At 33.9% G+C, this 27,642-nt stretch overlaps 2 protein-coding genes and 1 long non-coding RNA gene across 12 annotated transcripts; 2 read left to right on the top strand and 1 right to left on the bottom strand.

The window, feature by feature from the left end:
- The first annotated feature begins 3,749 nt into the window (after positions 1–3,749).
- LOC120079758 (AUGMIN subunit 8) lies at positions 3,750–13,044 on the top strand. Of its 8 annotated transcripts, XM_039034130.1 has the most exons (8): positions 3,750–4,154; positions 4,583–4,712; positions 6,050–7,460; positions 8,136–8,255; positions 9,207–9,323; positions 9,407–9,496; positions 10,909–11,016; positions 12,521–13,044. In XM_039034130.1, exons 3-8 carry the CDS (start codon positions 6,156–6,158, stop codon positions 12,647–12,649), a joined length of 1,869 nt encoding a protein of 622 aa, XP_038890058.1. In that variant the 5' UTR covers positions 3,750–4,154; positions 4,583–4,712; positions 6,050–6,155; the 3' UTR covers positions 12,650–13,044. The 8 variants fall into 8 exon arrangements, with proteins under 8 accessions (XP_038890058.1, XP_038890056.1, XP_038890057.1 ...); XM_039034128.1 differs by lacking the exon at positions 4,583–4,712 and having other exon boundaries at positions 6,007–7,460; XM_039034129.1 differs by lacking the exon at positions 4,583–4,712 and having other exon boundaries at positions 6,010–7,460.
- Positions 13,045–14,421: 1,377 nt separating this feature from the next.
- On the bottom strand, positions 14,422–17,561 carry LOC120079759. Of its 3 annotated transcripts, none has more exons than XR_005482343.1 (4): positions 17,375–17,561; positions 16,391–17,299; positions 15,401–15,474; positions 14,422–14,663 (listed from the first exon to the last, which is right to left on the bottom strand). It is a non-coding gene; the product is annotated as an uncharacterized LOC120079759 (long non-coding RNA). The 3 variants fall into 3 exon arrangements; XR_005482342.1 differs by having other exon boundaries at positions 14,422–14,721; XR_005482341.1 differs by lacking the exons at positions 14,422–14,663; positions 15,401–15,474 and having other exon boundaries at positions 16,136–17,299; positions 17,375–17,549.
- Positions 17,562–23,755: 6,194 nt separating this feature from the next.
- LOC120079240 (secreted RxLR effector protein 161-like) lies at positions 23,756–24,487 on the top strand. Its single transcript, XM_039033402.1, has one exon. It carries the CDS (start codon positions 23,756–23,758, stop codon positions 24,485–24,487), a length of 732 nt encoding a protein of 243 aa, XP_038889330.1.
- Positions 24,488–27,642: the final 3,155 nt, after the last annotated feature.

Below are 27,642 nucleotides of genomic sequence, written 5' to 3' on the forward strand. Positions count from 1 at the left end.
AAATTTAGGAGTTAAGGTTATTTAAAAAAATCATTTGTTTTGAGAATAATAGAATCTAACTCAGAATTTAGATGCATTTTTTTATAATTTAACCCTGGTTTTATTTTTTTCTAATACAAGTGAAGTAATATTTATTGAAGATTTTCAAAAATAGAAAAATAAAGAAAATTATTTATACAAAACAACAAAATTTTAATCATATTTAATAGAAACTGATAGAAATATATCAATGTCTATTAACGATAGAAATTAATAGAAGTCTATCACGAATAGATGTTAATAGAAAACTATCACTATCTATCGGTATTTTTTTATTATTTCTATAAATCGTTTGATATTTTTCTATCGATGAAATTTTTTTAATATTTATTTCTTAATTTCTTATAATTTTTTCCTCTTAATTTTGTTTTCTTAAAACCAAGAGGAAAGTGTGTGGGACCCACCTTGGCATTCGAATCACCCTCCCAAGGGAACATCAATCATGCACTTGCAGTTCCACGGTGCCTTCTCATGCTCCTTTTCCAAATAACGTCAAATTATGAGTTTAGTCTCATAATTTTACATGGAGTTTGTTTGCTTATATCAATATTCAAACGGAGCAAATAGGTACGAGAACCTTTAACTTCGTGTTTAATATAGGTGTTAGATGCCAAAATTTGGATTAAGCACCAATAATAAATTTATTTATATGAAAAGAACGAGAATCCTAAAAAAAAAAAAATAGTGAGCTTGCACATCAATATGATAAATGCCACGTCTACTCTGATGTTTAAATCAATAAATAAATTAAAGGAAGAGGTATTAAGCTTTAACTCAAAGAATCCACGTACTTCTAAGGAGCTTCCATGGTGTCTTTATAAGTTACTATACCCTAATTCTCATAGGATCAAGTTTCAGAATTTATTCATGAGGCTTCTTACGGTGCAAATGAGATCATTCCTGAGTTGAATCGTCTGTCTCTACCTCAATTTGGACCGAGGTCGAGGAGCTCTAAAAGGAGTCTGGCCTATTCTTTCTTCTTTCATTGGTCTAGGCGATGCAAATTTGATAGTTCCAGACTGATTTATTAGGCTAGGACTTGATCTGGACTGAGGACAAGAAGCTCGGAATGGACTCTGACTCATTCCTTCCTCTTTTCCTTAGACTTTCTCTTGGACTTTATATGTTGTCTTATACTTTAGTTGTCCTCGTACTCATTTAATGTCTACTAAGCTTCTCTTTTATAGATCAGAGACTCTATGTATAATTTGACATAAAGTTAACTAAATAAAAAAGGTCACTTGCTTTATTTATTTTCCTAAGATAAGAATATTTAATAAAAAAGGAGACCATTGAAATTTGTAAGCAGTACTAATTTTTACCCCAATTGTAATACATGTTCAAATTTGAAGGTAAAGATTGTAATTTTTCAATGTTTATTGTATAATGGATGAAATTTAAAGCTTATAAAATTTATACATTGTTGCCAAGTTCACAAAAAAAAAAAAAAAAAAAAAAAATTAAAATTAAAAAAAAAAGAATAAATGATTTATTTGTTTGTTTGTGTGAAAATTCATGTTTACTATTTTTTCCCATTACTTAAAAATCAAATTAATCACCACTCATGACATCATTTACCAGCTCTCCCTCCCATCATCACTGTCTATCAACCATTTTTGATGTTGATGTTGTTTTATGTAATTTTTTTGATATTATATTATAAAAGAATTACAATCTTCCATCACCAAACTTCGATATTTTAGTAAATACATTTTTCTATCCTTCAACTTTGAGATTTATCAACTTAAACTCCGAATTAATATTTGTATAATTTAAAACCTAAACTTTCATAAATTTGTTAACTTTTATATCATTCTAATTGAATAAACATCGTTTGCGACTTATAATTTTATCAATTAAACTACTAAACATTCAAAAACAAATCAATTTAGACATTTGATTAAGATTTTCTTATAAAATTGTTTATACATCAATTCTAAACCGTCCATTTTATCAATCTGACATTTGAAGAGTCTATACACATGTAAGAATTGAATGCATAGAAGCTTTTCAAAATAATCTTAATAAATGGTCTAAATTGATTCACTTATAACAATTTAAAAGTTTAATTAAAATAATTATATGTTTCATGTGATATTTTTTCAAATTAAGTTTGAAGGAGAATATTAATTTATATATTCATGAAAATTTAAGGTTTAAATTGATATAACTCCCAAAATTTAGGAGTGTAAAATTAAAATTTACCTCAATATTTTGTTAGTTTGGTTCTCTTTTTTTTTTTTCACTCAAAATTACTATACAATTTTTGAAATAATTGAGCAAGTTATTTGTATAGTTACATGTGAGCTCTATGATGTGACAATTTATGTTACCTCATATAATAACATAGTTATATAGTAAATTATGATTAAATAATATGAATTTTGATTTTTTTTTTCCTTTAACCAAAAGCACAAGGGCTGAAAGTGTAACTTGGATTGGTTTATTAGATATATTCAAATAAAATATTAATGGTTCATTCAGCAAATAAGACATTATGAACCCATTTAAATGGCTTAGATTAGGTACAACTCTCAAAATTCCAAATTTGAACCTAGTTTAATAAATAAGGTATTTAATTATTATCGTAAAGATCCTTGCTTCAATATCCTATTTTATAATTATTAAACCCTCAGAAAGAAAAAAAAAACTCTTTAATCCTTAAAATTTTTGAAATTTAGCTTTCATTTAGTCTCAATTTAAAATATTTATACTTTTGTTCTAAGTTTTGAAGTTAATTTCATTTAATTCCCAGTTTTTTTTTAAATGTTATAATTTTACATTCCAGTTTTTGAGTTTAGGCATCATTGGATCTTAGATTTCAATTCTTTACAACTCAAAATTTTTTACTAATGCCCACTTTAGAATATTTGACGATAACTTTCAATGATTAATTTGATTATAACTAATTTTAATTATTTTTAAATGAATTAATAGACCTTTAACACCAAAAAAACTAAAAATGAGTTTTAAAATACAAAAAAAAAAAAAAAATCAAGGTTAAAATATAAATCTTGTACCCTAAAAACTAAATTGAAACAAAATTCAAAACTAAAGACTAAAAAAATTAGTATTTTGAAAACTAGAAAATAAAGATAACTTATCTCAAAACTTAGAGCTAATAAGCCGTTTGGCCTAACAAGTTCTTAAGTTGGTGAAAACAATTCAACTTTAATAGTAAACACTATTGAACTTTAATAGTAAACACTATTGAATTTTACATATTCATCAATAAATTCTATCATTCTATTTTTTTTCTACTTTTTACATTTATCAAAGAATTTCATTTTTTTTATTTATCGAGTAACTCCACATTTCTCATCTTTCTTTACTTTTTACATTTTATAGAGAAATTTCATTTTACAATTTTATATCCCAACCACAAATTTACTAATTTTAACATATTAATTGCTGACCTTCAATTACATCTCACAAGCCAAATCAATCATTAAAAGTATAATATTTTGGAACCTAAAAACTAAATAAAAATATGGCCCGGAGATTTAGGGATCAAAAGGTTATTTCTTAGGAAAAAAATTCAAAATTTGGAAATCAAATCGACCTTCAAAGTTAAGGTCTAAAAGCGAAAACTTCTCAAATTTAGGGCCATAATTGATATTCATTCGGAATGTTATTATTATTATTATTTTGGTATAATTTTACCTTTAACCTAATAATCACAAAAATGATAAAAGTTCCAAGCTTTGCCTTGAGAAAGGTTGGTGGCGCCAAAGCAACGACCACCGGCGGGTCCCCACCGCGTTAAAATTCCTAACGGAAACCGTTTTTTTCTTCTTTATAATTATATCAATTAATTAATTAGTTAATTTTTTCTTGTTTACCTTCGCCCATCAATTTCGTAATTCATTTCTTACCAATAAATTTCATCATTTTCTAGATTAATTTCGTTGATTTACTTTCACTCTCCGTCCACGGGTGCCTTTCGAAATTCTCCGGCGACGATTTTGCTGTCAGTTTCTGCCTTTCCGACGATTTGTCTTACCTGTTCTGGTTCCTCAAGAGATCGAGGTGATTTTGATTTTCGCTAGCATTTTAATCTTGGGTGATTTGTTGTGTGCAGCGAAAGAGGAGTTTGGAGGAGCTTCAGTTTGTAGGTGAGAATAATCTCTCACTCGCTTTCTAAAATTTGATTTCTGGTTGTTTTTGTGTTTTGCTTGGAAATTCATGAGTGAATCGATTGATAATCTTGGTTGTTGAAATTTTAGGAATTCTGGAAATGCTTTTTGGTTATAAGAGATTGCAACTTTGTCGCAATTGAGGCTTTTTTTTTTCTCTCTCTTTTTTTTCTATTCATTTTTGTAATTGAAAGAGGAAAGTTGCTCATCTGCTTCGTCCTCTTCTTGTGGATCACCGAATGAGGAAAAAGACAGAGTGAAAAGTTTTGATTTAAGACGGTTTGCTAATGGTACTCACCGTCGATTACATTGTTTTTTAGTAAAGAGATTCTGAATGTTTTTGGAGTCGGACGAACTCTGTCTCTCACTTCAGGTTTTCTCTGAGATTTCTTTAACTTTTCCTGCAGAGTGATTGTCATGAACAGTAGGAAAACCAGAGTTTGTCTACTTTATCAAAGGCAACTTGTTACATTCAAATTACAGACCATCCCCACATCTGATTCATCTCTCAGAATATCTTTTGAGAATTCCTTTCCAGTAAATTGTTTCCAATTTCCCCTTCTTCGTTGTACTTTTAACAATTCTTAATCGAGATCAGAATATTATTCTTGTTGGAACTCTCTTTTATTAACCCCTATGTGACTAATTTTTCTGCGTTGCTTTTATCTTTCTCGGATTCTGTTTGGAAATTTTTGAAGAACTCATGGGGATGGCAAATTTCTTCTGCACGTTGGCCCTCATTCCCCGAGAACATCAGTACCTCGAAGTTCTACCATTATAATAATCATACCAAGTTTAACTTCGTGAATACAAACAAATTGTGTTATTTAATTTTCTGTAGAATTGTCTGTAAACTTGGACTTAGGGACAATAGACAGGGTAGGAGTTAGAGTTCATAACCTATATATTTATTTATCGAACCCCAAGATCGATGTCTCATAGATTTTAGAAGAAGTTTTACGTAATTAAGAGATTTTTGGACCTTGTTTCTTTAGATTTGATTTCAACTATTTTTAAAAATTAAATTCAAGTGTGATTTATTATATTGAAATTACTGTCTTTAAGTTTATGATTCCAAGAGAGAGAAAAAAATTAGCTAAAAGTTGGTCAGTCGTAAAGGTGAAGTAGTTAGATAGAACCTTGTTTTTACCCAATTTTTATATCACGGCTGAAAGAGAGAGAGACACACACAGAGATTTTTTATGTTTTGCCAGTTTTGAAGTTGCTGTCATTTCTTCGTGAAAAAGAGTGTGGAAAGAAGAAGATGAGTAGGCACTAGGCAGTAGCGGTTAAGTGAAACCTATGTCCAACCCATCTGACCTTGGCCTTCCCGTGAGAAAACTAATGGGCCGAGAACTATTTTTAGAAGTCTTTTACACTGATCTCCCTCTCAAGTGTTTAGTCTTATCTTACACTCCCACCACTCATGACTCAAGAGACCATAACCCCCCACTTGCCCTGGTCTCCCTCGAGTTCTAAGGGGACCCCTACCCCATAACCGCTAAATCTGGTTTACCACCAAAATCAACCTCCCACGGTAACTGCCTATTCACGCTGTGGCAGTTTTTCGCTGTTTTGCGCTATACCCATTGTATTATAGCAGATGTTCTGTAACGCATTCTTGACCTGCTTGTTATTGCCTGATCTCGTTCAGTTCGGGGTTCTCTTCAAGAGAAAGCACCCATTGCTGTTATTACCAAATTTTTATTCAGCTAGATCTGGGGTCTGTAAAGATGTATGCTTTTCTTTCCTTTTCTTTTTGTTTGTGGGGTTTACTCGATGCTTTCATAATTTATAGCAATCTGTACCGTTTTCACTTTTGGTTGTGCAGCAGTGATAGAAATGATGCAGAGAACTTTCTCCCCTTTTTGCAGTTGGTATTATTCAGATGATTGCGGGATGAGGGAAGAAATCCATGACCGCTCGGATGTGTTCTGATATGAAGATTTTCATCGATGTGGTCTGATTTTGATTGTGTGGATGGATGTATTTGAATCAGATTCAATAAGGAAGCATTCAACAGGGGAGACCCCGAGACTTCCACTGGGTCTGGCTGAGAGAAACAATGTACCCACCACTCGACGTTCTCGGACACGAGAAGTTAGTTCTAGATACAAGTCACCTACTCCCTCAGCCCTTTCCACGCCTCGGCGCTGTCCATCGCCGAATGCCTCAAGAACTGTGCTTGCTTCCTCCCAAATGGTGCAGAAAAGAGCCATATCGGCTGAGAGGAAACGGCCTTCCACACCTCCTTCCCCAACGAGTCCATCAACTCGGGCTCATGACGTATCTGCTGATTTGAAATTGTCTTCAAGAAGGACGGCGGGCAGTCGAATGGCAGAAAGTTTATGGCCTTCGACCATGCGGAGTTTGAGTGTCTCTTTCCAGTCTGACATAATTTCTATTCCTGTCAGTAAGAAGGAAAAACCAGTCCCTGCATCTCCTTCTGATCGAACATTGAGGCCGTCTTCAAATTTTGCTCACAAGCACGTTGAAACGCATATGGTTTCAAGGAAACCTACACCAGAGAGAAAGAGGAGTCCCCTTAAAGGAAAGAATGTTTCTGATCAGTTGGAGAATTCTAAGCCAATTGATAGCTTGCATACCCGGCTTATAGATCAGCAGAGGTGGCCGAGTAGAATTGGTGGGAAGGTATCATTAAATGCATTAAGTCGAAGTGTGGATCTTGCTGATAAAATAATTCGGAGTTCTACTGGACCACTTCCAGGAATTGGGTTATCTTCATTAAGGAGAACTTCGTCTGATTCTATGAACAAACTTTTGCAGAGACCTAATAATGATTCTACGAGGATTCTTCCACCATATGATGGTCTTAGAATGGAAGATGAAACAAATTCAGTTGATGATTGTTCATTGCAGCCATCAGGAATTCCTAGGCTTGCTTCCAATTGCTTACCAGATAGGTTAAAACCAATACCAGTTGTCAGATCTCAGTCTTTGACATTACCTGGATCTCGTCTACCTTCACCCATTAGAACCTCAGTGCCATCAGCCTCTGTTTCTAGAGGATCAAGTCCAATCCGGCCAAGACCATCAACTCCTCCTAGGGGTGTGAGTCCATCTCGAGCCAGGCCAACTAATTCCATTCAATCCAACAGTTCAACTTCGGTGCTCAGTTTCATTGCAGATTTTAAGGGTAAAAAGGGTGCTAATTATATTGAAGATGCTCACCAGCTGCGGCTATTATACAATAGATATATGCAATGGAGATTTTCCAATGCACGAGCAGAGGCTGTACTTGACATGAATAAAGTAAATGCAGAGGTGTGCATCTTATATTTGTAGAATTCAGTAACCTTTTCTTTCTTATCTATCTGATTGAAGTTTTTTGCGTGAGATTTTCCATGGACGTTTTCTTTTGCTCATTTAGCTATGTAACCTATTACATGGTTCTCTTCATCTTTTTGATGTAATGACAGAATATTTTGTCTGTTAAAGATAGAGATTGTGATGCTTGTAATATTTTTGTAGCCCTTAGCTAAACTTGCTTGTTATTTAGAATACAGTATGTATTTTGTTCTTTATTTGAGATTAATTCCCTTTGACCAATTTGGAGGATGCCCAATCATCCTTACATTTGTATGACTTTAAAATTGATGTACTTTCATTCCATGTTCTTATAGGGAGAAGTAAATACCGTTTAACTTGTCAGTGATTAGAATTTTTGTTGGTTCTGCTTTCATACACTCAATCCCGTGTAATACTTTCTTTCTATTCAGCCATTATTTTTTCTCCAGTTGGTTATAGAAAATCTTTATTGAGAAATAGGTTAACTTAGTTTTTAAATTGAAATATCCTGTATGTTATTTTTTTATCTCATGATATTTATTGTGGATCTCCTTGTGAATTGGTGCTTTGTGTCCTATTCTATTTGTCAATGGTGTCATAACTTCCCGGTGGATGACTAGTTAACATTTGTGTCCTTTGCTGGTGGCCCAGAAAATGCTATGTAATGTCTGGAAAGCTATGATACGTATTTGGGATTCAGTAACCAGAAATAGAATTGATCTCCATATGCTGAAGCTAGAGCTTAAGCTGAATAAAATTATGAACGATCAAGTAAGTCCTTTTTTTAACTTATATGCTCTAACAGAGAAAGTGAGCTTTTGATTTGTCCAGAGAATGTCTCACTGTTTAGCATTAAATTTGTTTGTTCCCTCATGGGCAGTACATGTACATAAACACAGCAGCAGAATTTTATATACTGTGATTTATATGAAGATTTTTTTTTTCCTTTTGAAGAAACATAAATTTCATTGATAAAATAAAAACATACAAAAGGGAAGGAAGGGCAACCACCAAGGTTGGATTATTAAAAACTTCTCCACCAAGGGTGAGTAGGGGTGTAGAAATTAAATGGATGCAGCATTTACATCAGGAGACAGCTGTAAAAGGAACCAATTTAATTGAGCTGTCTAAAGATTGGGAAATCCATCCTCTTATATATCCAACTTCTTAATGAAATAGCTTAATTTTGTGGCCACTCTTAATTTGACATTTAAATATTGCTTGCTATATTATGCAGGATAGCTAAATTATTTTATCTTATCATTCTAAAATCGATGATATGTCTCCAAAATTGTCATGGTGGTAGTCGTTGGCTTTGAATACAAATTTAACTCATAGCTTTCTCTTCTTATCTGAGAAGATCACCTGAAGCTTTTGAGTGAACACCCAATTTTTTTAGAACATCGTCGAATGTTTTCCACCTGTCTTTAATTTTATTTAAGGTGATGGAGATACTGCTTTGTGTTTAGAGCTAACAAGAAGAGGAAAATAAAGAGAAACAGGAAGTATAGGATATGGTTTATTTCGATGCTTTTACTTAGGTCAATGTTTTGAAAGCTTTTGGAACTCTTTTTTCGTTCTCGATTCATTCATTCATTGGTTTCAAGGATTGTCTTTTGTAATTTCTTTCATGTTACCTTGTAGGACATCTCCTTTTAAATTCTATTTACCTCTTCTTTTTGTCAAAACATGATGTAAACTATTATAATAATGAAAATCCAGATGTCCTACCTTGATGAGTGGGATTCACTTGAGAGAGACCATATCAATTCGTTGTCAGGTGCATTGTTAGATCTTGAAGCAAGCACTCTTCGAGTTCCAGTAACTGCAGGGGCAACGGTATGTCAGGTTGTAAAAAGTCTTCAAATTTTGATTATTGAATTAGTTTCAGACTCATGGAGTAGACATTTGTACTTGTGCAGGCAGATGTTGAATCATTAAAAGGTGCAATCTGCTCAGCTCTTGACGTGATGCAAGTAATGGCATCCTCCATATGCTCCTTGCTTTCACAGGTGAGGTTTGAACTGACTTTTTCGACGTTGTGAGTGATAATTTATTAAGTTCTTCTCCTGTTCCTTTTACATGTGCGGTAATGAGACATTCTAATATTGGTTCATTATGTTATGAATGAGTCTTCAAAGCCTCACAGATAGCAATTTGGAGGTTGATAATGTCCTGTTCCTTTTATTGTTAGCTTTAACACCTATTTGTGGACGTCAGTGTATCGAGCTTTTTGTAATTATCATATACGAGCTTATCCTTTTGAATTGGATTCTGTTTCAACTTAGCTAGAGTTTGAACTCTTTTTGTTGGGCTGGTTTTTGATGCCCTTATATGTTCTTTTATTTTGCTTCATGAAAGCTTGATTTTTTTTTTTTCTTTAAAAAAAATGGGAACTCCCTTGAGATTCATTTGACAAATTGAGGCAACTTAGAATATAAGGTTTTGACGAACTCCCTTGTGTTGAGCCTCTTGTTAGGGGTGGGGTCCAAACTAAATTGGAAAAAACTTCAAAATCCCAACCAAACTAACCAAGTTTTAGTGTAAGCCATAAATATTGATATGTTCAGTTTCATAAAAGGTTCAAATCCTATTTTAGTTCTTGATCTCTTAAATTTGTTCAATTCAAGTCTCTAAACTGTCAAATTGTCCTTTTGATACAAGAACTTCACACTTGTTCTATTTTAATTCCTAGACTTTCATAATCCATTTTAGTCTCTAGACAACTTAAAAACTAACTATTTTGGTTATTGCTGCTATTTTTCCATTTAATTTCCACTTTGTACAAGACTTGTCTCAAACCAATGTGGTTTGAATTCACAAGTTATGCCATTAATTTATTAAAAAAAAATAAAAACAGGGACAAAGTGACTATCTTTTGAAAGTTGGGGACTAAAATAGATACTTTTAATAAGATTTTTTAAGCTCTGAAGCATTTTAATAGTTCATGGCCCAAAACGGAACAGATTGAAAGTTTATTTGAAAATTAAAAATAGCTGGTTGGTCTAGTTTTGATTTATTGTGGTTGGTTTTGGTTGTTAGTTTGGGGCATCAGTTTTAATTTTATTTTAAATTGATAAGTTGTCTAGTCTCACAATTGGCTAAAATCCTGCCCAAGCCGGTCCATGGCACCCTTACCTCAAATGTTGTTTCAACATTTGCTACACATGCACACACCATATCTTTAGGTATCACCATATGTTTGACATCAAGAAAAGCTTCATTTTAGTCATTTCAGTCATCTAATGAATTACTTAAGTTGATGTCCTTTGCTGAGTTAACTATGCTCTCTTGCAGATTGAGTTAGTTTATTCCTTTATGGTCCTTAGATTTGAGCACATTTCTGCACAGATTAAGTTCTGCTGTCAGTTTGAAATACATGTCTGAGACTCGATTTTCTAACAATATTTTTTATGTGTTGTAGGTGGAGAGTATGAATGGGTTGGTTTCGGAACTCGCGGTCGTAGCTTCACGAGAGAAAGCAATGTTAGATGAATGTGAATCATTGCTGGCCTCAACAACAGCAATGCAGGTGAGAACATTACTTTCCTGCTCTTAGAATTAGGAAAGCCAATTTATCCCACAAATCTTTCTTGAAGTTACTGCACAAGCTACGTAAAACATTCTGTTAGTCCTGTAGATTGTTTGAGGATTTGAAAATTTTAATCTAAATCATAATTTTGCATGAGATTAGGAACTCGTGATGATATTAACGTATGGTATCACACTGGATAAAAAGTTTCCTCTTTGAAAGTTGATTGTTTTTGGCAGGTGTTTTAGAAACTATTTTTAGATATCTGATTTATGAATATAGAGTCATAGCCATGCTTGATGGCTAGTTGCTTCTCTTAATTTTGTTTTAGTTGATGAGAGGCAAGAAAATGGAAATTTTTTCTGTCACCCTGTTTTCAAATGATTTATTCACAATTTTTGTAGATTTTTTCTTGAATTTAAATTAATGAATGAAAATATTTAAGCTCCGTTTGGTAACCATTCCGTTTTTTATTTTTAGTTATTAAAAATTAAGTCAATTTCTTTCCTATATCCTACAGTAATTTGCATCTTTATTAATTACAATTGTTGAATTCTTAGCCAAATTCTAAAAACAAAAACAAATTTTTAAAAGCTACTTTTTTTAGTTTTTAAATTTTGACTTGATTTTTTAAATCATTGGTAAAACTAGATAATAAAGGAAGAAATTTGGAGATGGGAGTGATGTCGATGTAAACAGATTTGTTTGAAAGCCAAAGTTAGACTTGACTGTTTACTGAAAATGAGTCCAATAACAAATGTGTTGTATGGCACAATTAATCTCAAAAACATTTTTAAAGAAATTGAAAGTGTCTAAAAGTAACTTTTTGATAACTTGTAAAAGTAATTATTATTATGCGTTTTAATTTTCTATTTAGAAGGTATCCAACTGTAAAAATTTGTCAGATAAGCTAGCTAACAACCAAGGGCTGTTTGGGAATGTCAGGAAAACAGTTTTCCACCTTCTGAACTGAAATTGAATGGAAACAATTTTAAGATACTATTCCTCAATTCTCTTAATAAATATCCTATGTTTTAGAATAGTTCAAGCTGTTTTTACTTCTAAAATCATGAAATTATGAACAATACGTCGAAAATATCCTTGAATGGTTTATTTGTTTAGCAAATAGAGTTGGTTGAGTGAACGGTAGTTTTAGTCATGAAATTATGAACCATACTTGAACATGATTTGTTCTATTGTTGTACAATAGTGTCCTTGAATTCTAAAGCACACAATATTCTTTAACGACCATACCTGAAAATGATCTGCTCTACAGTTGTACAACAGTGCCCTTGAGTTCTAAAGCAACCAAAATTCCTTACTTTTCATGGACGATCCAAAATTTGTTCTTGAAAGCTTCTTTGAGATTGAAACCAGAGAACTGTTATTTCACTTAGATAGCAAATGACCAAATTTTTTCTTAAACTGGTTCTCGATACTGCCTTTTTGACAATGGTGTATATTTGATTTTGATGTGTTGTTTGGTGTGTGTTTATTGAAACAGGTAGAAGAGTACAGTCTTAGGACACATCTCATACAAATGAAACAAGCTTTGGAAAACACAGCTCTCAACCTTCTTCCCCATCGGTATAACTACTGCACCACCTTCATAACCTCTCACCAACCAAGCTAACAACTATATACTACCTTCCTCCTTTTTCTCTCCTCATCACTTCTCCAAAATGCCACTTGTATTTGCTTCTCCATCTTAAATGTAAATTTGATTATTTATTTATTTTATTTTATATATATATACAGCATATATATTTGGAAAGAAAATGCAGGTCATTCCAAAAGCAGCACCCAAAAATAGTGTTACAAAGAAAATGAAAGTGAAGGTGGTGAATTATTCCATTTGTATGAGTTTAGGACATTTTCTTTTTGTTTATCTCTCTCTTTTTCCTTTTCTTTTTATTTAGTTTTGAGAGCAAGTCTCGTTGTCAATAGATACTCGAATGAAGTTCATGATAATTCGGTCGAGAAATGAAAATAATGAGATGTAAATGTATGGTAGATTTTAGCAACACAGTGAGGTTGGGAAGCTTTGGAAATTGCCTTTTTATTTGATTTCATTCAATTGGAAGATTGGTAACAAAAACAAGTCCCTACTCCTTTGACACCAATCTTCCTTTGTTAGGGATTTAGAAATTATATGAAGAGGAAACAATGTTGTCATTTTCATTGAACTCAAACTTTGTAGTATTTGTACATTAAGTTAGTTTTGATTCCTTATTGGAGTTACAATAATACTAAAATAGTATATGATCAAAAGTGAGCCTTTTAACTCAATGATAATTAGTATAACTTTATCAAAGGTTGAAGGTTCAAGTACTAATTGTATATGATTTTAACAAACGTGATAGTGTGATGTTACTTCTCTTTAAATTAACATTTATTTTTCTTGAAAAGGATCAGAGCAACTCAACCTAGAAAGAAATAAATGAATTCTAAAAAACTTGCAGATAGGAATGCTTAATTGAACCCTTCATTAAGGTCAAATTACAACAGTAGTTCTTGAAATTTTTGTGTCAATTCGATCCACGAACTTTCAAAAGTATCTAATAGGACATTAATTATCAATTAAGTGTCCAATAGCCTCGTGAGATATTCAAACTTTTTAAATAATAATTGATTTATTAGATATAAATTTAAATTTGATATCTACAACCATAGGGGCATTTGGGGCAAAGCATGAATTATTATAGTCATATGTTATTATAATTGGGTTATAATAGTTTGTGTTAGTGGTGTAGATTATTTTAGTTTGGATTATAACAATATGTGTTTGAGGTGTAAATTATTTTAGTTTGAGAAGAAAATAATAAACACTACGCCAAAAAATAAAGAAATGATGAAACACGTTGCTAAAAGCTAAGAAACGTCACTAAAAGTATTAGCAACACAGTGGTGCATCACTGTGAATGTCATGGTAGTCACATAGTCGAAAGTTTTAATGACATACTCACTACACAACAAAAAATGTGACTTTTACTAATGCAAACGCATTATTAAAAGTGTACTTTAAGCAACATATGTTTTGTTGCCATTTGTGTTATACAGTGACATTGAAAATTCATCTCCATAAAAGTTAAGTTATTGAGTTAAGTTATTGTAACATATAAGATTGTTACTAAATGTGGATCAATGGTCATTGCAAGTATCTTTTGCAATATATGTAAATGTCAGTAAAAGATTTCATTAGTTAAAAAAATAATATTTAATTTAATATATAAACCTGTCATCACTAGTACAAAACTAGACTATAATGTCAGTCGAAAACCAACATTATAAGGGCACCGATTGACATCGAAGAAGGTTGACTAAAAAATATTTATATCGATATAATAAAAGCAATAAGATATTTGTATACACAACTTTCAATAAACATGACAATAACCAATTCACTTCAACAAAATTAATATAACTATTCATTCCTCAAGCTATATTCCAACTTACAAAGATAAACAAAATTGGTAATTATGATAAGTACAAGACTCTAAAATCTTAAAATTACTTGTTGACCCTAAATAATTGTCTTTTTGAACTTAAATACTTCGTGAAGTCCCATCGTCGGTTTCACTACGCCTAGCTTTTTCCTTATGAAGTCGTCGACATCACCACATCCAACTTGAACTCAAGCAAGCAACCTGAACCTCTAATTCTTTAACCTTTTGGTAACTTACTTCATAGCTAGAATATTTTGTTCTTTAGTCCCCAAAAGAAGAAAAACACTATTTAGAACTAATGGGTAAACGAAACCAAATTATTACTTTAAAGATCAATATTAAAGAAGGAAGCATAGTCAATATTCTCAAAGAAGGAAGCATAATCATCAACGGAGAGAACTTTTATGTAAAAGTAGAGAAAAAAAATCATCATATGAAATTCAATCAGCTTTGAGAGGTAATATTGGACTCAAGTTAATCACATATATACACCTAAGGGCTTACTTGAAACAAAAAATACTTCAAATTGTAATAATCTTTCTAACAAATAGAATCAATGAGTCATTTTACATTTGACAGTAAAGTACAACACAACCATTAGAGAAACCAAACAAAGAGAACTTTGTTGAGTGAATTTTTAATGAAGAGTTCTTAGAGGAGGAAGGAGAAAATGGTGCAAGTGTAACAAAATGACAGAGGTAGAGAAAAGGTTGAGTAATATATCCCTTCTCTTCTAAGAACAAAAATAGGCACATCGCAAAATAACACACAAACATGAAATGCAAATCGTAAATAACACACAAACGTGAAATGCATTTCTATCGTAAGTAATACACAAACGTGAAATATCATCTTATAAGAAAACCAAGCCTCATGCTAATATGTTTTAGTGCAAAAAATTACATACATTACATAACTACAGAGATTGCAAAACTTACTTGTTAGAAAACTTTTCAATCCGCACTTGAACAATAGAATTGGAGACTATTTTGAAAGCATAAATTTGCAAAATCTGCAAAGAACAACGGAAACAAAGGCAACATTCAACATAATACACAAAGAAGTGAGTCCAATGCAAAGAAAACGATAGATGTTCACGCATACAAGCAATAAACCAAATTATTGTTCAATGAGAACAAAATACAAGCATACAAATACTCAAATATATTTTCTCCTATTAACTAATCAGCAACGGAAGGATTTAGTCAAGAAAAATATGGAATTACTTGTCAAGGATATAATCCCGAGCATTATGTAATGTCTTAAACACATTTAACAATAAGAGAACCAATTCATACGATCATTCACTCGACCATTAGTTGAACAAGCACAATGATATATCATTCACTCATTTCTATTTTGCTCCCCATGGTTGCTGCAAAATTTGGGATGGTAAATGAAACAATATCACATGATTTATAACGTCTTGTACATCAGTTTGTTGGCCCCTCCCACTCAAGTCTAAAATTTGTTTAGCATATACACACGTATATCTAGATAATCATCGCTAACTTAATCAGAACACCCAGAATTCAAATAATAAAATAGTAGCATTTTGGTCATCCACAACTCACAAGAATCAACCAAACACAATCAAATAATATAACAAGACATTTGTACATCCACTGGGAGAGATGGATGCAAGATGCATCCATAAGGCATACAAGAAAGAAGAGAAAAGAGAGATTTGATTATATCTCCTCAACACAAAATTTCATTATATTTATACATACAATTCAATTTGAATTTCATTTGAGCATATCGATTGGCATCAGCTTTTTCTGGACTATCCACGACAATGTTGAAAATTGCATAGGATTAGTTGCTCAAAAGATCCATTTTAAAAGTCCAAAATGATAAATGATCCAGTTTTTGAAAAAAAAAATGTCTAATGCCCCTTCGCTGATGTTATGACCATGTGATGTTACCTTATTGCCCTTCTTTTTTCTTTTTCCTCTTTTTCTCTGTTGTAAGAAATCTTCCTCTACATGTTCTTCTTCTTCGGCTACTTCTTCTTTGTACGTCTTCTTTTTCTCCAACACGACGAGTTCACACGAGCAGCTTCGATGCGACCAACTCCAATGAGCAAGAGACGAGAGAGAAGATTGATTTTACAAGTGAGGAAACAAAAAGAGAGCGAGACGAGCTAGTGATTTGTGAGTAAATGAAGAGAGAGCGAGACGAGCGAGAGTGAGACTACTTTTTCCGATGCGAGCGAGTATATTTTGGTAATTTCACCTGAATTTGACGTCAACAAAGGGTCATTCGACATTTTTTTTTCAAAAATCGTATCATTTCACATTTTTTTGTCTAATTTTTGGGTCATCCATCCAGCAGACCCAAATTACATATGAACCCAGTGGAGAACAATTGGAACATTTTAGCTCGAAATTGCAAACATAAGAATTCAAAATTGAATCTTAAAAGAAACCAAAAATAAGAAGCATACCTTAATAGAGTCAACAATAGAGTATTTAAAACGTGGTAAAGAAAGCCAGTGACTTAAGGAAGCATACCTTAATAGAGTCAACAATAAGTCTGAAGTGACTTAAGGAGGAAGAACAGGAAAAGAGAAATCAAGGCGGAAAGGGAGTAGTGGATGAAGGAAGCATCAAATAGAATGAGGAATGTTCGGAAGAAAGCATAACTTGAAAGCAGCAGTGGAGCAACCCCATTCGTGGGTAACGTTGTTTGGAAAAACTCAGACTCAAAGAGAGATAGACTTATCCGTAATGAATCGGCAGTAGCACGCGCCGGTCGATGACTGGAAGCGGAGGCGCGAGTGACTCCAACGACCCATGGCGAGCATCATCTCGTACAGGCTGTGCGACATCTGGCTGCAGATGGATGGAATTGAAAGTGAGAGATATATAAACAGAAGAGTGGGAGAGAGAGAAATACGTTGGACTCACCTTCAACGACAGTGATTAACAACGGCTGTTGACTCAATGGCGGCAGTGTGACGAACCGCTGCAGGTGAACAATGGCAGACCCTTGACGGAGATGGTGAGTGGCGCGTCTTTAGTGTCTTGAAAAGCAGATGGGAAATGAATGAGGAGTGGGTTTATAATTTATTTTATTTTCTTTTTTTAATAAAGAGGAGGAAGGGATTGAAACTAAAAAAAACTAAAAAAAGGGATTGAAAAGCAGAGATTGAAAAATTGTTTTAATAAAGAGGAGGAAGGGATTGAAAAGCAGAGAGAAAGGGATTGAAACTAAAAAAAACTAAGGGGGAGTTTGGAGGGTTGATTTGGTTATAATAGTTGGTGTTTATTATAGTCTTGTGGTTGAGGTGCAGATTATTTTAGTCTATGTTATAATAGTTTGTGTTTGGAGTACAGATTATTATAGTTTGTGTTATAATAGTCTGTGTTTGGTCTGCAGGTTATAATAATCTGTGTTTGAGGTGCAGATTTTTATAATAGTCAGTTATAATAGTATGTAAATTAACTGCATGTGATCTTAATATATATCACAATTGATTCTATTTTCCTTATATCGAAGGGAAAAAAAATTAATAAAACATCATATTTTCACGAACCTAAATAAAATTGTTTGTTCCACCAATTTGTATAAAATGTGTTGAATGTTGCATTGTCCTCATTCCACCAATTTTAACCTTGTTTGACATATCAAACTCCATGAGCATGCAACAAGTACAATTCCATTCTCTTCAAAGGATATTAATCATTGTCCAACACATTAATGAATGTAGATATAGAGAAATTTCACAAACAGTAAAAAAAAAAAAAAAAATCACATTCATGTCCATGAAATAGTACGAAGTGAAACATAAAAAATATTATTAAGTACTAGCCATAATTTAGATATGTCCAAATTAAACATGGAAAAGCAGATGATGAAAATAGTTGGTCAGGCGTTGTCTAGAAGAAGAAGCTCGCAATACTCCAATTTCATATCGGCTGGAACAGACAAAAAACTCTCCGTATTATGCACATTGTGGAATATGATATTCATAAGCTTCACCTTCTGTTAGGTTTGCAGTTCTAAAATATCATTAAGTTCATTCACAATCTTGGCACGTAGCTCAATCTCTGTTGCACGCTACTCTACCGGTCATTTAGCAATGGGCTTCAGTTGGTCATTTGTAAAGTTCATTGCATTCCTAAAAACCTCAACCAACTCAGACTAATATCCAGAACGCTTTCTCTTACTACTTCTTAATGAATTGCCTTCTTTGGAACCAAAACTAGTTGGGGTTCTATGAAACTCATCCTGTGACAGGTCATGCTCCTATGAATCGCCAGTAGGAACACCTTTATGCATATGCCCTGACACATTTGAGGCCATGTCACCAGGTGTTTTTGCCCTATCTCCAGTTGTCCGGTCCTTGACAAAGACGTAGGCTAAGTCATCAAAATATAAGAATGACTTGTTCATGAGCCCTTTGTTGGAGTTTGTGCCCTAAAGTCTCGTATCTTGTAGTTTGTAACAACTTATACGAACAATTGTGATGTATAATATAAATGATATTTACTTCACTACTTGATTTTGCACATTTAGATATTTTTTTATTTTACAATAAACTAATAAACTTAATATCCCTGGTTATTTGTATGTAACTTAAGCTTGTATGTGGTGACATACAAGTGGATCATGTCTTGAAAGATAACCAAAATGGTCTGTAGTATATAGATATAGAAGAGAAACCTTATCCTGGTAATGCTATGGATGTGGCCCTCTTTGTGGAATGATCACAAGTGTTGTGACTTGTCACAGATGGATTTAATCCTGATCATTCGTGTAGTGGACATGTGAGCGGGGGCGTCCTATACGAAGAGTTTGTATAAGACTTGACCTCCAAGTGTTAATGTCTTGTCATATAACACCGTTCATGAGTGAGACTTCACTTTACCCTTTTCCTACACGATCGTTTATACGATCGCTGACCTTTTCCTACACAGACGTTTAGACGATCAATTACTTTTCCTACACGATCGTATATTTCACCTAAACGATCAAGGATCTTGTCTATGCGATAGACGACCTCTTCTCCCACTTGCTTAATCGTTGTGTACGGTCGCTCTTCCTCCTTCCCTCTACCAAATCCGAACAAAGCCCACACTTTGGATTCTCACTCCAAGAATACTAAGGGCTCTGAGTGGTGTTGTCTTCTCCGTTTCCTTCTGTCCAAGTGGTGATTGTTCAAGGTAGACGTTTGGATTTTTTTAGACTCGTTGTGAAGAAGAAATCCTCATCTGGTATGATCTCTCGATCTCTTTAGCATTATGAATGCATATTAATATGTTTTGAATGTATATGCGGTAATTCTGTCACAATGAATTGGAAAGATCTGCTTCTACTCGTAGGTACTCTTGAATAAGAGTTCCTTCACCCTTTTGCTGCAGGATGACTCTACATGAAGAGTATGGCTAGTCGATATAGCAGGTGACGATGAATGGAAAAAAAAATGTTTATGAAATTTTACCTTCACCCAATCATTGAACATCTCTTCCTTCGCAGTGATGCATTGAAATTCTTCATTCCAACCGAACCTACTGCATGTCGGTCCTTACATTTCTGCTATAGCTTGGTACGTTCTTTTAAGGCTCCTTACCCTATAATCTATAGTGGGGGTCCATTGTATTGTACAGTCAGGTATCTTATCAGCCATCATACACTGTAATTGTGCCAAACACCTAGGGCGAGAAGTCACATTGTCTGATCTCCATCCACCAAATTCAACCAAAGTAACGAAGCATTCCACTAGATTCAACTCTTCCTCCCTTATCCAAGTGTGCTTTGGAGCTCTAGAAGAACTTGTCATCCTACTACATGTACACCGTAGCACAATTTAAGTAGTAAAGAAAGTGTTGAAATATGGTGTATTTGCCCTAAGGGCATTTTTATCTTTTTACAACGTGTCTACTACTCTAGGATTTTTGGGCCTATTTATATCTAAGTCTGGGGTGCTGTGTATGTGTACAAATTAATAAAATTTCTCCGTTGTGGTTTTTCTCTTTGATCTAGGGTTTTTCACGTAAAATCTAGTCTTATTTTTTCTTCCCTTTATTTTTCAATATGGTATCAAAACTAGGTGATGAAACCCTAGTGGGCTAGAAGAAATTCAATCATCAACCATAGTAGGTAATGGGACTACAACAGAAATTTCAACCAATGTTGCGATTCATGTCGCTGTCGATCGATACCTTCGATCTATTCTTGGCCCGATGCAGACACAACAACTGATCGGAATCAATCAGGCCATGCCACACGAGCTTCAACAAGTTGTAACCCACCCAGACTCAGCCGCCCGGCTTGGTGCTTCTTCAACCATGTCATTCTTGCAGCCGATTAGGTCTCCAGCCGCTTTCTAGCCAATCGAGTCCAGCGTAGCTTCAAGCATCCCAATCGCCTTCCAGCCGATCGAGTCCAGTGGTGCTCAATCGTTCGAGCGCTTCCTGACTTTGAGCGCTCAGCCGCACCGGGTGCAGTATCGGTTAATCTCGCCTCAGCCGCTTCCTACTCACAAATGTTGGATCTTTCCACTAACTTGGTCAAAGTTTGACTCTCAAAGTCCAACGTCAACAAATTTGACTTTTTGACTTTCAAAAATCAAAAGTCAACTATTTGACTTTCATTGCATTTTTTTACCTAGTCAACAAATTGACTTTTAGTGCAATTTTGACTAAGTCCATTTAATTTAAAAAATAATTCTAATAATCAATTTTATAATTAAAATTAATATTAAATAATTAATTAATTTAATTTAATATTAAATTCAACATTTATCCCAATTTATATATAATTATTTCATAATCTTGATGTTTAAATCTTATTTAAATAATTCATATTTTCTCTCTCTTTTATGTTTAATTCACAATTAAACATTAGGTTAAATATATCATATATATTTAACGCTTTGCTCCAAAAACCGAATTTGAACACTTCAAATTCGTTTGTTACACTGTTATAAGGTTTAGTCCGATATGAGCTAGTAAAGGGATCTCATGGATCTACAGATCATGGGCTCCAACAATCCACGATTAACCGGCTAAACTCTTTAACCTAATTAACCACCATCGTTAACTACCGGGTCACTCCACTAAAGTCTAGTAGTTGCACTCCCCTCAATATAGATATATTATGTCCACTCGATATAACCATGATTAGTAAGTCAACTCTTCATTGGTTGTTCGTAATAACGGCTGGGTCAAAAGTTGTTTTACCCCCAAGATCAAATCTTGCTCCTTAAGTCCCATTGATCCTCTATGAACAATTGGTTTGTGATCCAATCAATAAACTGAGTCCCTCTGGACCAATGAGAGGGTGGGGCTCCTTGTTCAAGACCCGGAGTCAGCACTTTAACGGGAACAACCTCTCTACTATCCTTAAAAGCAGGTATAAGTGAATTCCATCTTGCACCATATGTTCCCAGCTATTTACTCGGTCTTACCCCTGAAATAGGAGGCTTATTGAGCCAGCGCTGTTGAGTCAACCCTCACCCATGCAAATCTAAGGATAATCCCAAATAAACAGGAGTTCATAGTTAGCTCAGGATTAAGGTCAAGTTACCTAAGTCATTGCTTTGAAATAGTCAGTCTTAAACAGTAAACAACGTTATAAAGTAAGAGTGACTTAATTCTTGGTCCGATCTTTAGGATGCCCCCACTCCTCATGTCAATACATGAACGAATCATAATCACTTCATTTATAGCAATTTACAACAAATTGTAACAACTAAAGAATGGGCCGCATCCGATAGTATTACCAGAATAAGGTACCCAACCTTATTCATATATTATAGGTTGTTTTGGCTATTTACTAAACTTGATCCACTTTTGTGTCTCCACATAAAGTTTATGTATTCAAATAATAGCCATGGATCTTTAGTTTATTGGATTTAGACTTTACGAGTGCAATTCACATATCCAATAATAGTTTTATTGGATAAATGTCAATAACATTTTTATTGATAATAGAATATGTTTAACTTTTACAAACTGTGAATTTTAGGACATACAACCTAAGTGCTTTCACCCGTCATCTAAGAAGTACTTTATCATTATGGACGTTATGTTCCTCGAGGATAAACCCTTTTTTTCGGTTAGTCCTCTTCAAGGGGAGACCACTAGTGAAGAGGCTAACTCATCCATATATTATATTCCTATAGACCTTTTTCCTGAGCCTATCCCAGATATAAATGACCCTTTCCTTCCTATGCAACAGGTGCCCTAGATAACATACTACAGGAAGAATCTTATAAAGGAAATAGTTCCCCCTGTTGCTCCACCGAAAATTGTCCAATAATCGGAACCGACACCAGGTCAAGGTACCTTTGTTTCTAATGGTGTGTCTGAAAGTAAAAATGAGTGTGTTGAGGGTGATATGGTTAATGAGATGATTTCAGACAAGGTCAAGACTGTGGATGGTGATAAGTTACCAGAAGGTACTCAAGAGACTGAAAACTTGCAACAGAAGGATGAGCATAGGCCTTGTCACTGTTCTTGTACTGATGAGCAGTTAGAAAAACCTGGTGACTATGATGCTACTTTTGCTATGTCAAATTCCTTATGGAAAGGAACTAGATCGTGTACCAAGAATTCTATGCATAGTTTCTTGTCTTACAGTAATTTATCTTTAGGATTTAAGGCCTTCACTACCAACTTGGATACTGTAATGATACCAACCAATGTGCATAAGGCCATGGAAATTCCTGAGTGCAGAACTGTTGTTATGGAAGAGATGAGAACGCTTGAAACAAATAAAACTTGGGATCTAGTTGCACTTCTTAAAGGTCATAAAACTATCGGGTGCAAGTGGGTGTTCACTGTTAAGTATAAGTCTGATGGGACCCTTGATAGGTACAAGGCCAGACAGGTTGCGAGAGGGTTTACTCAGACATATGGAGTTGATTACCTGGAAACCTTCTCTTCAGTGGCAAAACTAAACACGATTTGAGTTTCCTCTCAGTTATTGTTAATAGAGACTAACCCTTACATCAACTGGATGTAAAGAATGCACTTTTGAATGGTGAGTTAGAAGAAGGGGTTTATATGAGACATGAGTCCTCCTCACGGTTTTGAAGCACGTTTTGATAATCGAGTTTGTAGATTGAAGAAATCCCTATATGGATTCAAGCAGTCTTCGAGGGCTTAGTTCAATAGATTAACTACCTTTTTTAAGTCCTAAGGGTTTGTTCAAGAATATTCTGATCATACCTTGTTCACTAAGAGATCGATATCAAGGAAGTTAGCTATTCTATTGTCTACGTCGATGATATTGTTTTGTCAGGTCACGATACAGTAGAGATTGTTAAATTAAAACGAATGATGGCAGATGAATTTGAGATTAAAGACCTTGGCAGTTTGAGATACTTTCTTGGAATGGAGGTAGCGAGATCGAAAGAAGGAATATCCATCTCTCAATGGAAGTATACTTTGGACTTGTTAAGAGAAATACAAAAGACTGGATGTAAACCTGTTGATACTTCTATTGAAGTCAATAGCACGCTGGGGGATTCTGTTCAAGGGATTCCTATAAATAAAGAAAGGTATCAATGTCTCGTAGGGAAATTGATTTACTTGTCTCATACCAGACCCGGTATATCATATGTTGTTAGTATGATTAGTCAGTTTATGCAGGCTCCATATGAGAGACACATTGAATTTGCTACTCGGATTTTTTGGTATTTGAAATCTACTTCGGGAAAAGGCTTAATGTTCAAGAAACATGACAAAAGATGCATTGAGGCTTACACTGACTTCGATTGGGTAGGTTCTGTTACAGATAGAAAATCCACTTTAGTGTACTGTATTTTTGTGTGGGGAAATCTGGTTACTTGGCGGAGTAAGAAACAAGGGGTTGTTGCTAAGAGTAGCGGTGAAGTAGAGTATAGGCCTATGAGTCTGGGAATATGTGAAGAAATATGGTTGAAGAAGGTTCAATCTGATCTTCATGAGGATAATCATGGTCCCATGAAATTTTACTGTGATAATAAGGTTGCCATCAATATTGCCAACAATCCGGTGCAACACGATAAGGACCAAACATGTGGAGATTGACAGGCACTTTATCAAAGAAAAACTGAATAGTGGCAGTATTTGTATTCCTTACATCCCTTCAAGCCAACAAATTGCTGATATTCTCACTAACGGATTACCAAGATAGAGTTTTGATACTTGTATTAGTAAGTTTGATCTTATTGATATCTACGCCCCAACTTGAGGGGGAGTGTTGAAATATGGTGTATTTGTCCTAAGGGCATTTTTATCTTTTCACAATGTGTCTACTGCTCTAAGGTTTTTGGGCCTATTTTTATATGAGTCTGGGGTGTTGTGTATGTGTAACAAATTAATAAAATTTCTCTATCATGGTTTTTTCACCCTGATCTAGGGTTTTTCACGTAAAATCTAGTCTTCTTTCTTCCTCCCTTTATTTTTCAATAGAAAGAAATTGTCATGTGATGTGTTACGTACAATGTATAAAGTAGTAAATCTAATTATATTAAGAAATTTGGAAATTGACTTCCAAAATCGCATACATGAAATTAAAAAAATACGTTGTAAAAGCCACAAACTAAATATGAAACTATTTATTGTTACGTAATTCCCAGTCAGAAAACATATTATATGTCAGTTTATCTCTCTATTGTGTCCATTCGTTTGAACTCTCAATATAATTGATCTCGTCCCCGACAATGGTAGCAGAATGTGAGTCCACCTCATCTAGTTCCTCGGGAATTTTGCCAGTATTCATCTCCTTATTAATAAGATTATCAAGAAGGCAACACGCCTTGATCGTCCGAGATTGGACTTGCACAAGGTAGTATGATTTTCCATGGAGTATTGTCCATCTCCCTTTCAACAGCCCGAATGCCCTCTCGATGACATTCCTCGCAAAATAGTGTTTCATGTTAAAAAATTCTCCTATAGTTGTTGGTGCAATCCCTCCTCCATGCCATTCCGAAAGATAATATCGTTCTCCTCTATATGGTGCTAAGAAGCCCTCCGCATTTGGGTACGCAATGTCATATACATAATAATACCCTATATAATGTCCAATTGTATCAAATCATAATCGTTGAGTACTACGATGTACGACAAGAAGTTGTGTGTGTAAGTTGTTACCCTTCGAAATCTTCAATCTGTTAGGTCATGATATTGCATCTCTAAGCACACGAGAATTAGCTGCATAACCTTTCCACCCAGGTAAGACAGACATGAAATCGTCATTCGTGTTGCAAACACCAAGAACATTCGTGGCGATTTTTCACCCTTCCTTGTCCTGTACCTTGGTCAATCAGTGGCACTCATGTTGACCTTTATGTCAACCATCTAGTACACCTAGACAATTATGTGTAACACAACATATGAAATATTCATATACATAAGTTATCTAAACTAGACACGGATAACGCACCAACATTTGTTTAGTTTCACTATACCTCAAACCATCTCCATCTCGGATATGTACAGAAGGTTGTGATTAGCAAAGGTTTTTTTCAATAGTACTTCATTTAGTTGTAAAATAGCATTGAGAATAGAGTTGAAATGCCTAAAAACTATTTCATAAGACCTAACAAACTGTCTACGAACTATTTTATTCTTAACATTATGGGCTAAGATATGCAGGAACATGGCAACCATCTCCTCAACATCTACCACTTATGTTCTCACTAATCCACCAGTTGTCCTTAGAAAAGTACATAAAATAGCAAAACATCTTCTACCCATTCACGTGCTTTCACAACAACTTAAATCAGACTCATGGATTAGCTAATATATGATAATTGCCTAATATGATGTCTAATGTGATGTGGCGTGTATTCTATCCCCCTGTGGTCATTGAGTTACAACTTTAGTGTTAGCAGTAATTGACGTTAGGTAGTTATGAACACCTTAGTATGGTTACTACTTCTTGGGGTCCATTATACCGTAGATTTCCAAAATTGACTCCTAAAATATTTATTCATGAGTGGTTTTTGAAATTTACGCAAAATTTAATTTTAGTTTCAAACTAATGTACTTTTAGTCTAAACACGAATATACTTATCATTGAATATTAAATGCATGCAACATGATATAGCTTAGTAATAGTAGTAATAGTAGCTTGCAATTCTTTTTAATCTTTAACGTTAAGATTGAAATTTTTATCTAAATTTAAAGTGCAATTGGATGAAATTGAAAGTTTGAAGTAAAAATTCATATTTTTTTTCTTTTCTCTCTTTTCTACTTCTTTAACAAATAAGTTTAAATTGCTATCTAAGGACTTTTAAGTTTGTTCACCTTAATCCTTAAAAACAGTTATTCATAGTACTTTACTTTTAATTTATCAATAAAAAATTTTGTTTGCATTTTTATCAAATATATTCAACCCTACCAAATGAAGCTATCAAATGGGTATTATTAATATTTGGTGCTGATCACTAGCATGCTTTAACCCATAGATGAGTGCTAGCCCTACAAATTACTTTTTTTTTATTAATCAATAACAACTATATTCAATTTCACGCAATGTTTTCGAATAATTTCATTTTTGAATATGAACATAGAAATTAAAATTCTCATTGATAAAATAGTCTTGATTTTAGTAGGTTTCATTTCAGGCTCATGATCAAATCTTGAGTTTTAAATGGAAAATAAATCAATAAAAAGAAAAATGTGATGAAACCTAATAAATATTTAGGAAGAAAATCAAGCCTTTTAAGAATGACAATTGTTGTATTAAAACAACTGCAAAAGCATAATTAATATATAACCAAATTATTTTAAGAATTTAAGTTTTGTATCAACAAACACTTCAAATATAAAGGATGAAATTTGAGGAGAAGAAAGCACCCATATACAAATTCAGGAAAAGCAAATAAATCCTAAACCCACTCCTAATTCATTTCCCATCTGCTTTGCAAGACACGAAGGACGCTGAAGGAAATCAAGCATGAGGATTTCCATGAGCAGTGGAAGGGATCGTTCTGAATTCCATTCAGTATGAACATAAAACAATTATAGTCAAAACGGAAACTAACAGGTCATGCACAAAATGAAATTACAACATGTTAAACGATGATATAAGGGATAGAGGATGCATACATTTGAAGAACCATTCTTCACAAATCCCTTGATCAATCTACAATGCATCCATAACAACTCTTGAACGCAACGAACAAAGACACCAACAACACGAACACAACGAACACAGTCTCCACGAAACCAATCGA

This window comes from Benincasa hispida, chromosome 6 (genome assembly GCF_009727055.1).
Source record: "Benincasa hispida cultivar B227 chromosome 6, ASM972705v1, whole genome shotgun sequence".
NCBI lineage: Eukaryota > Viridiplantae > Streptophyta > Magnoliopsida > Cucurbitales > Cucurbitaceae > Benincasa > Benincasa hispida.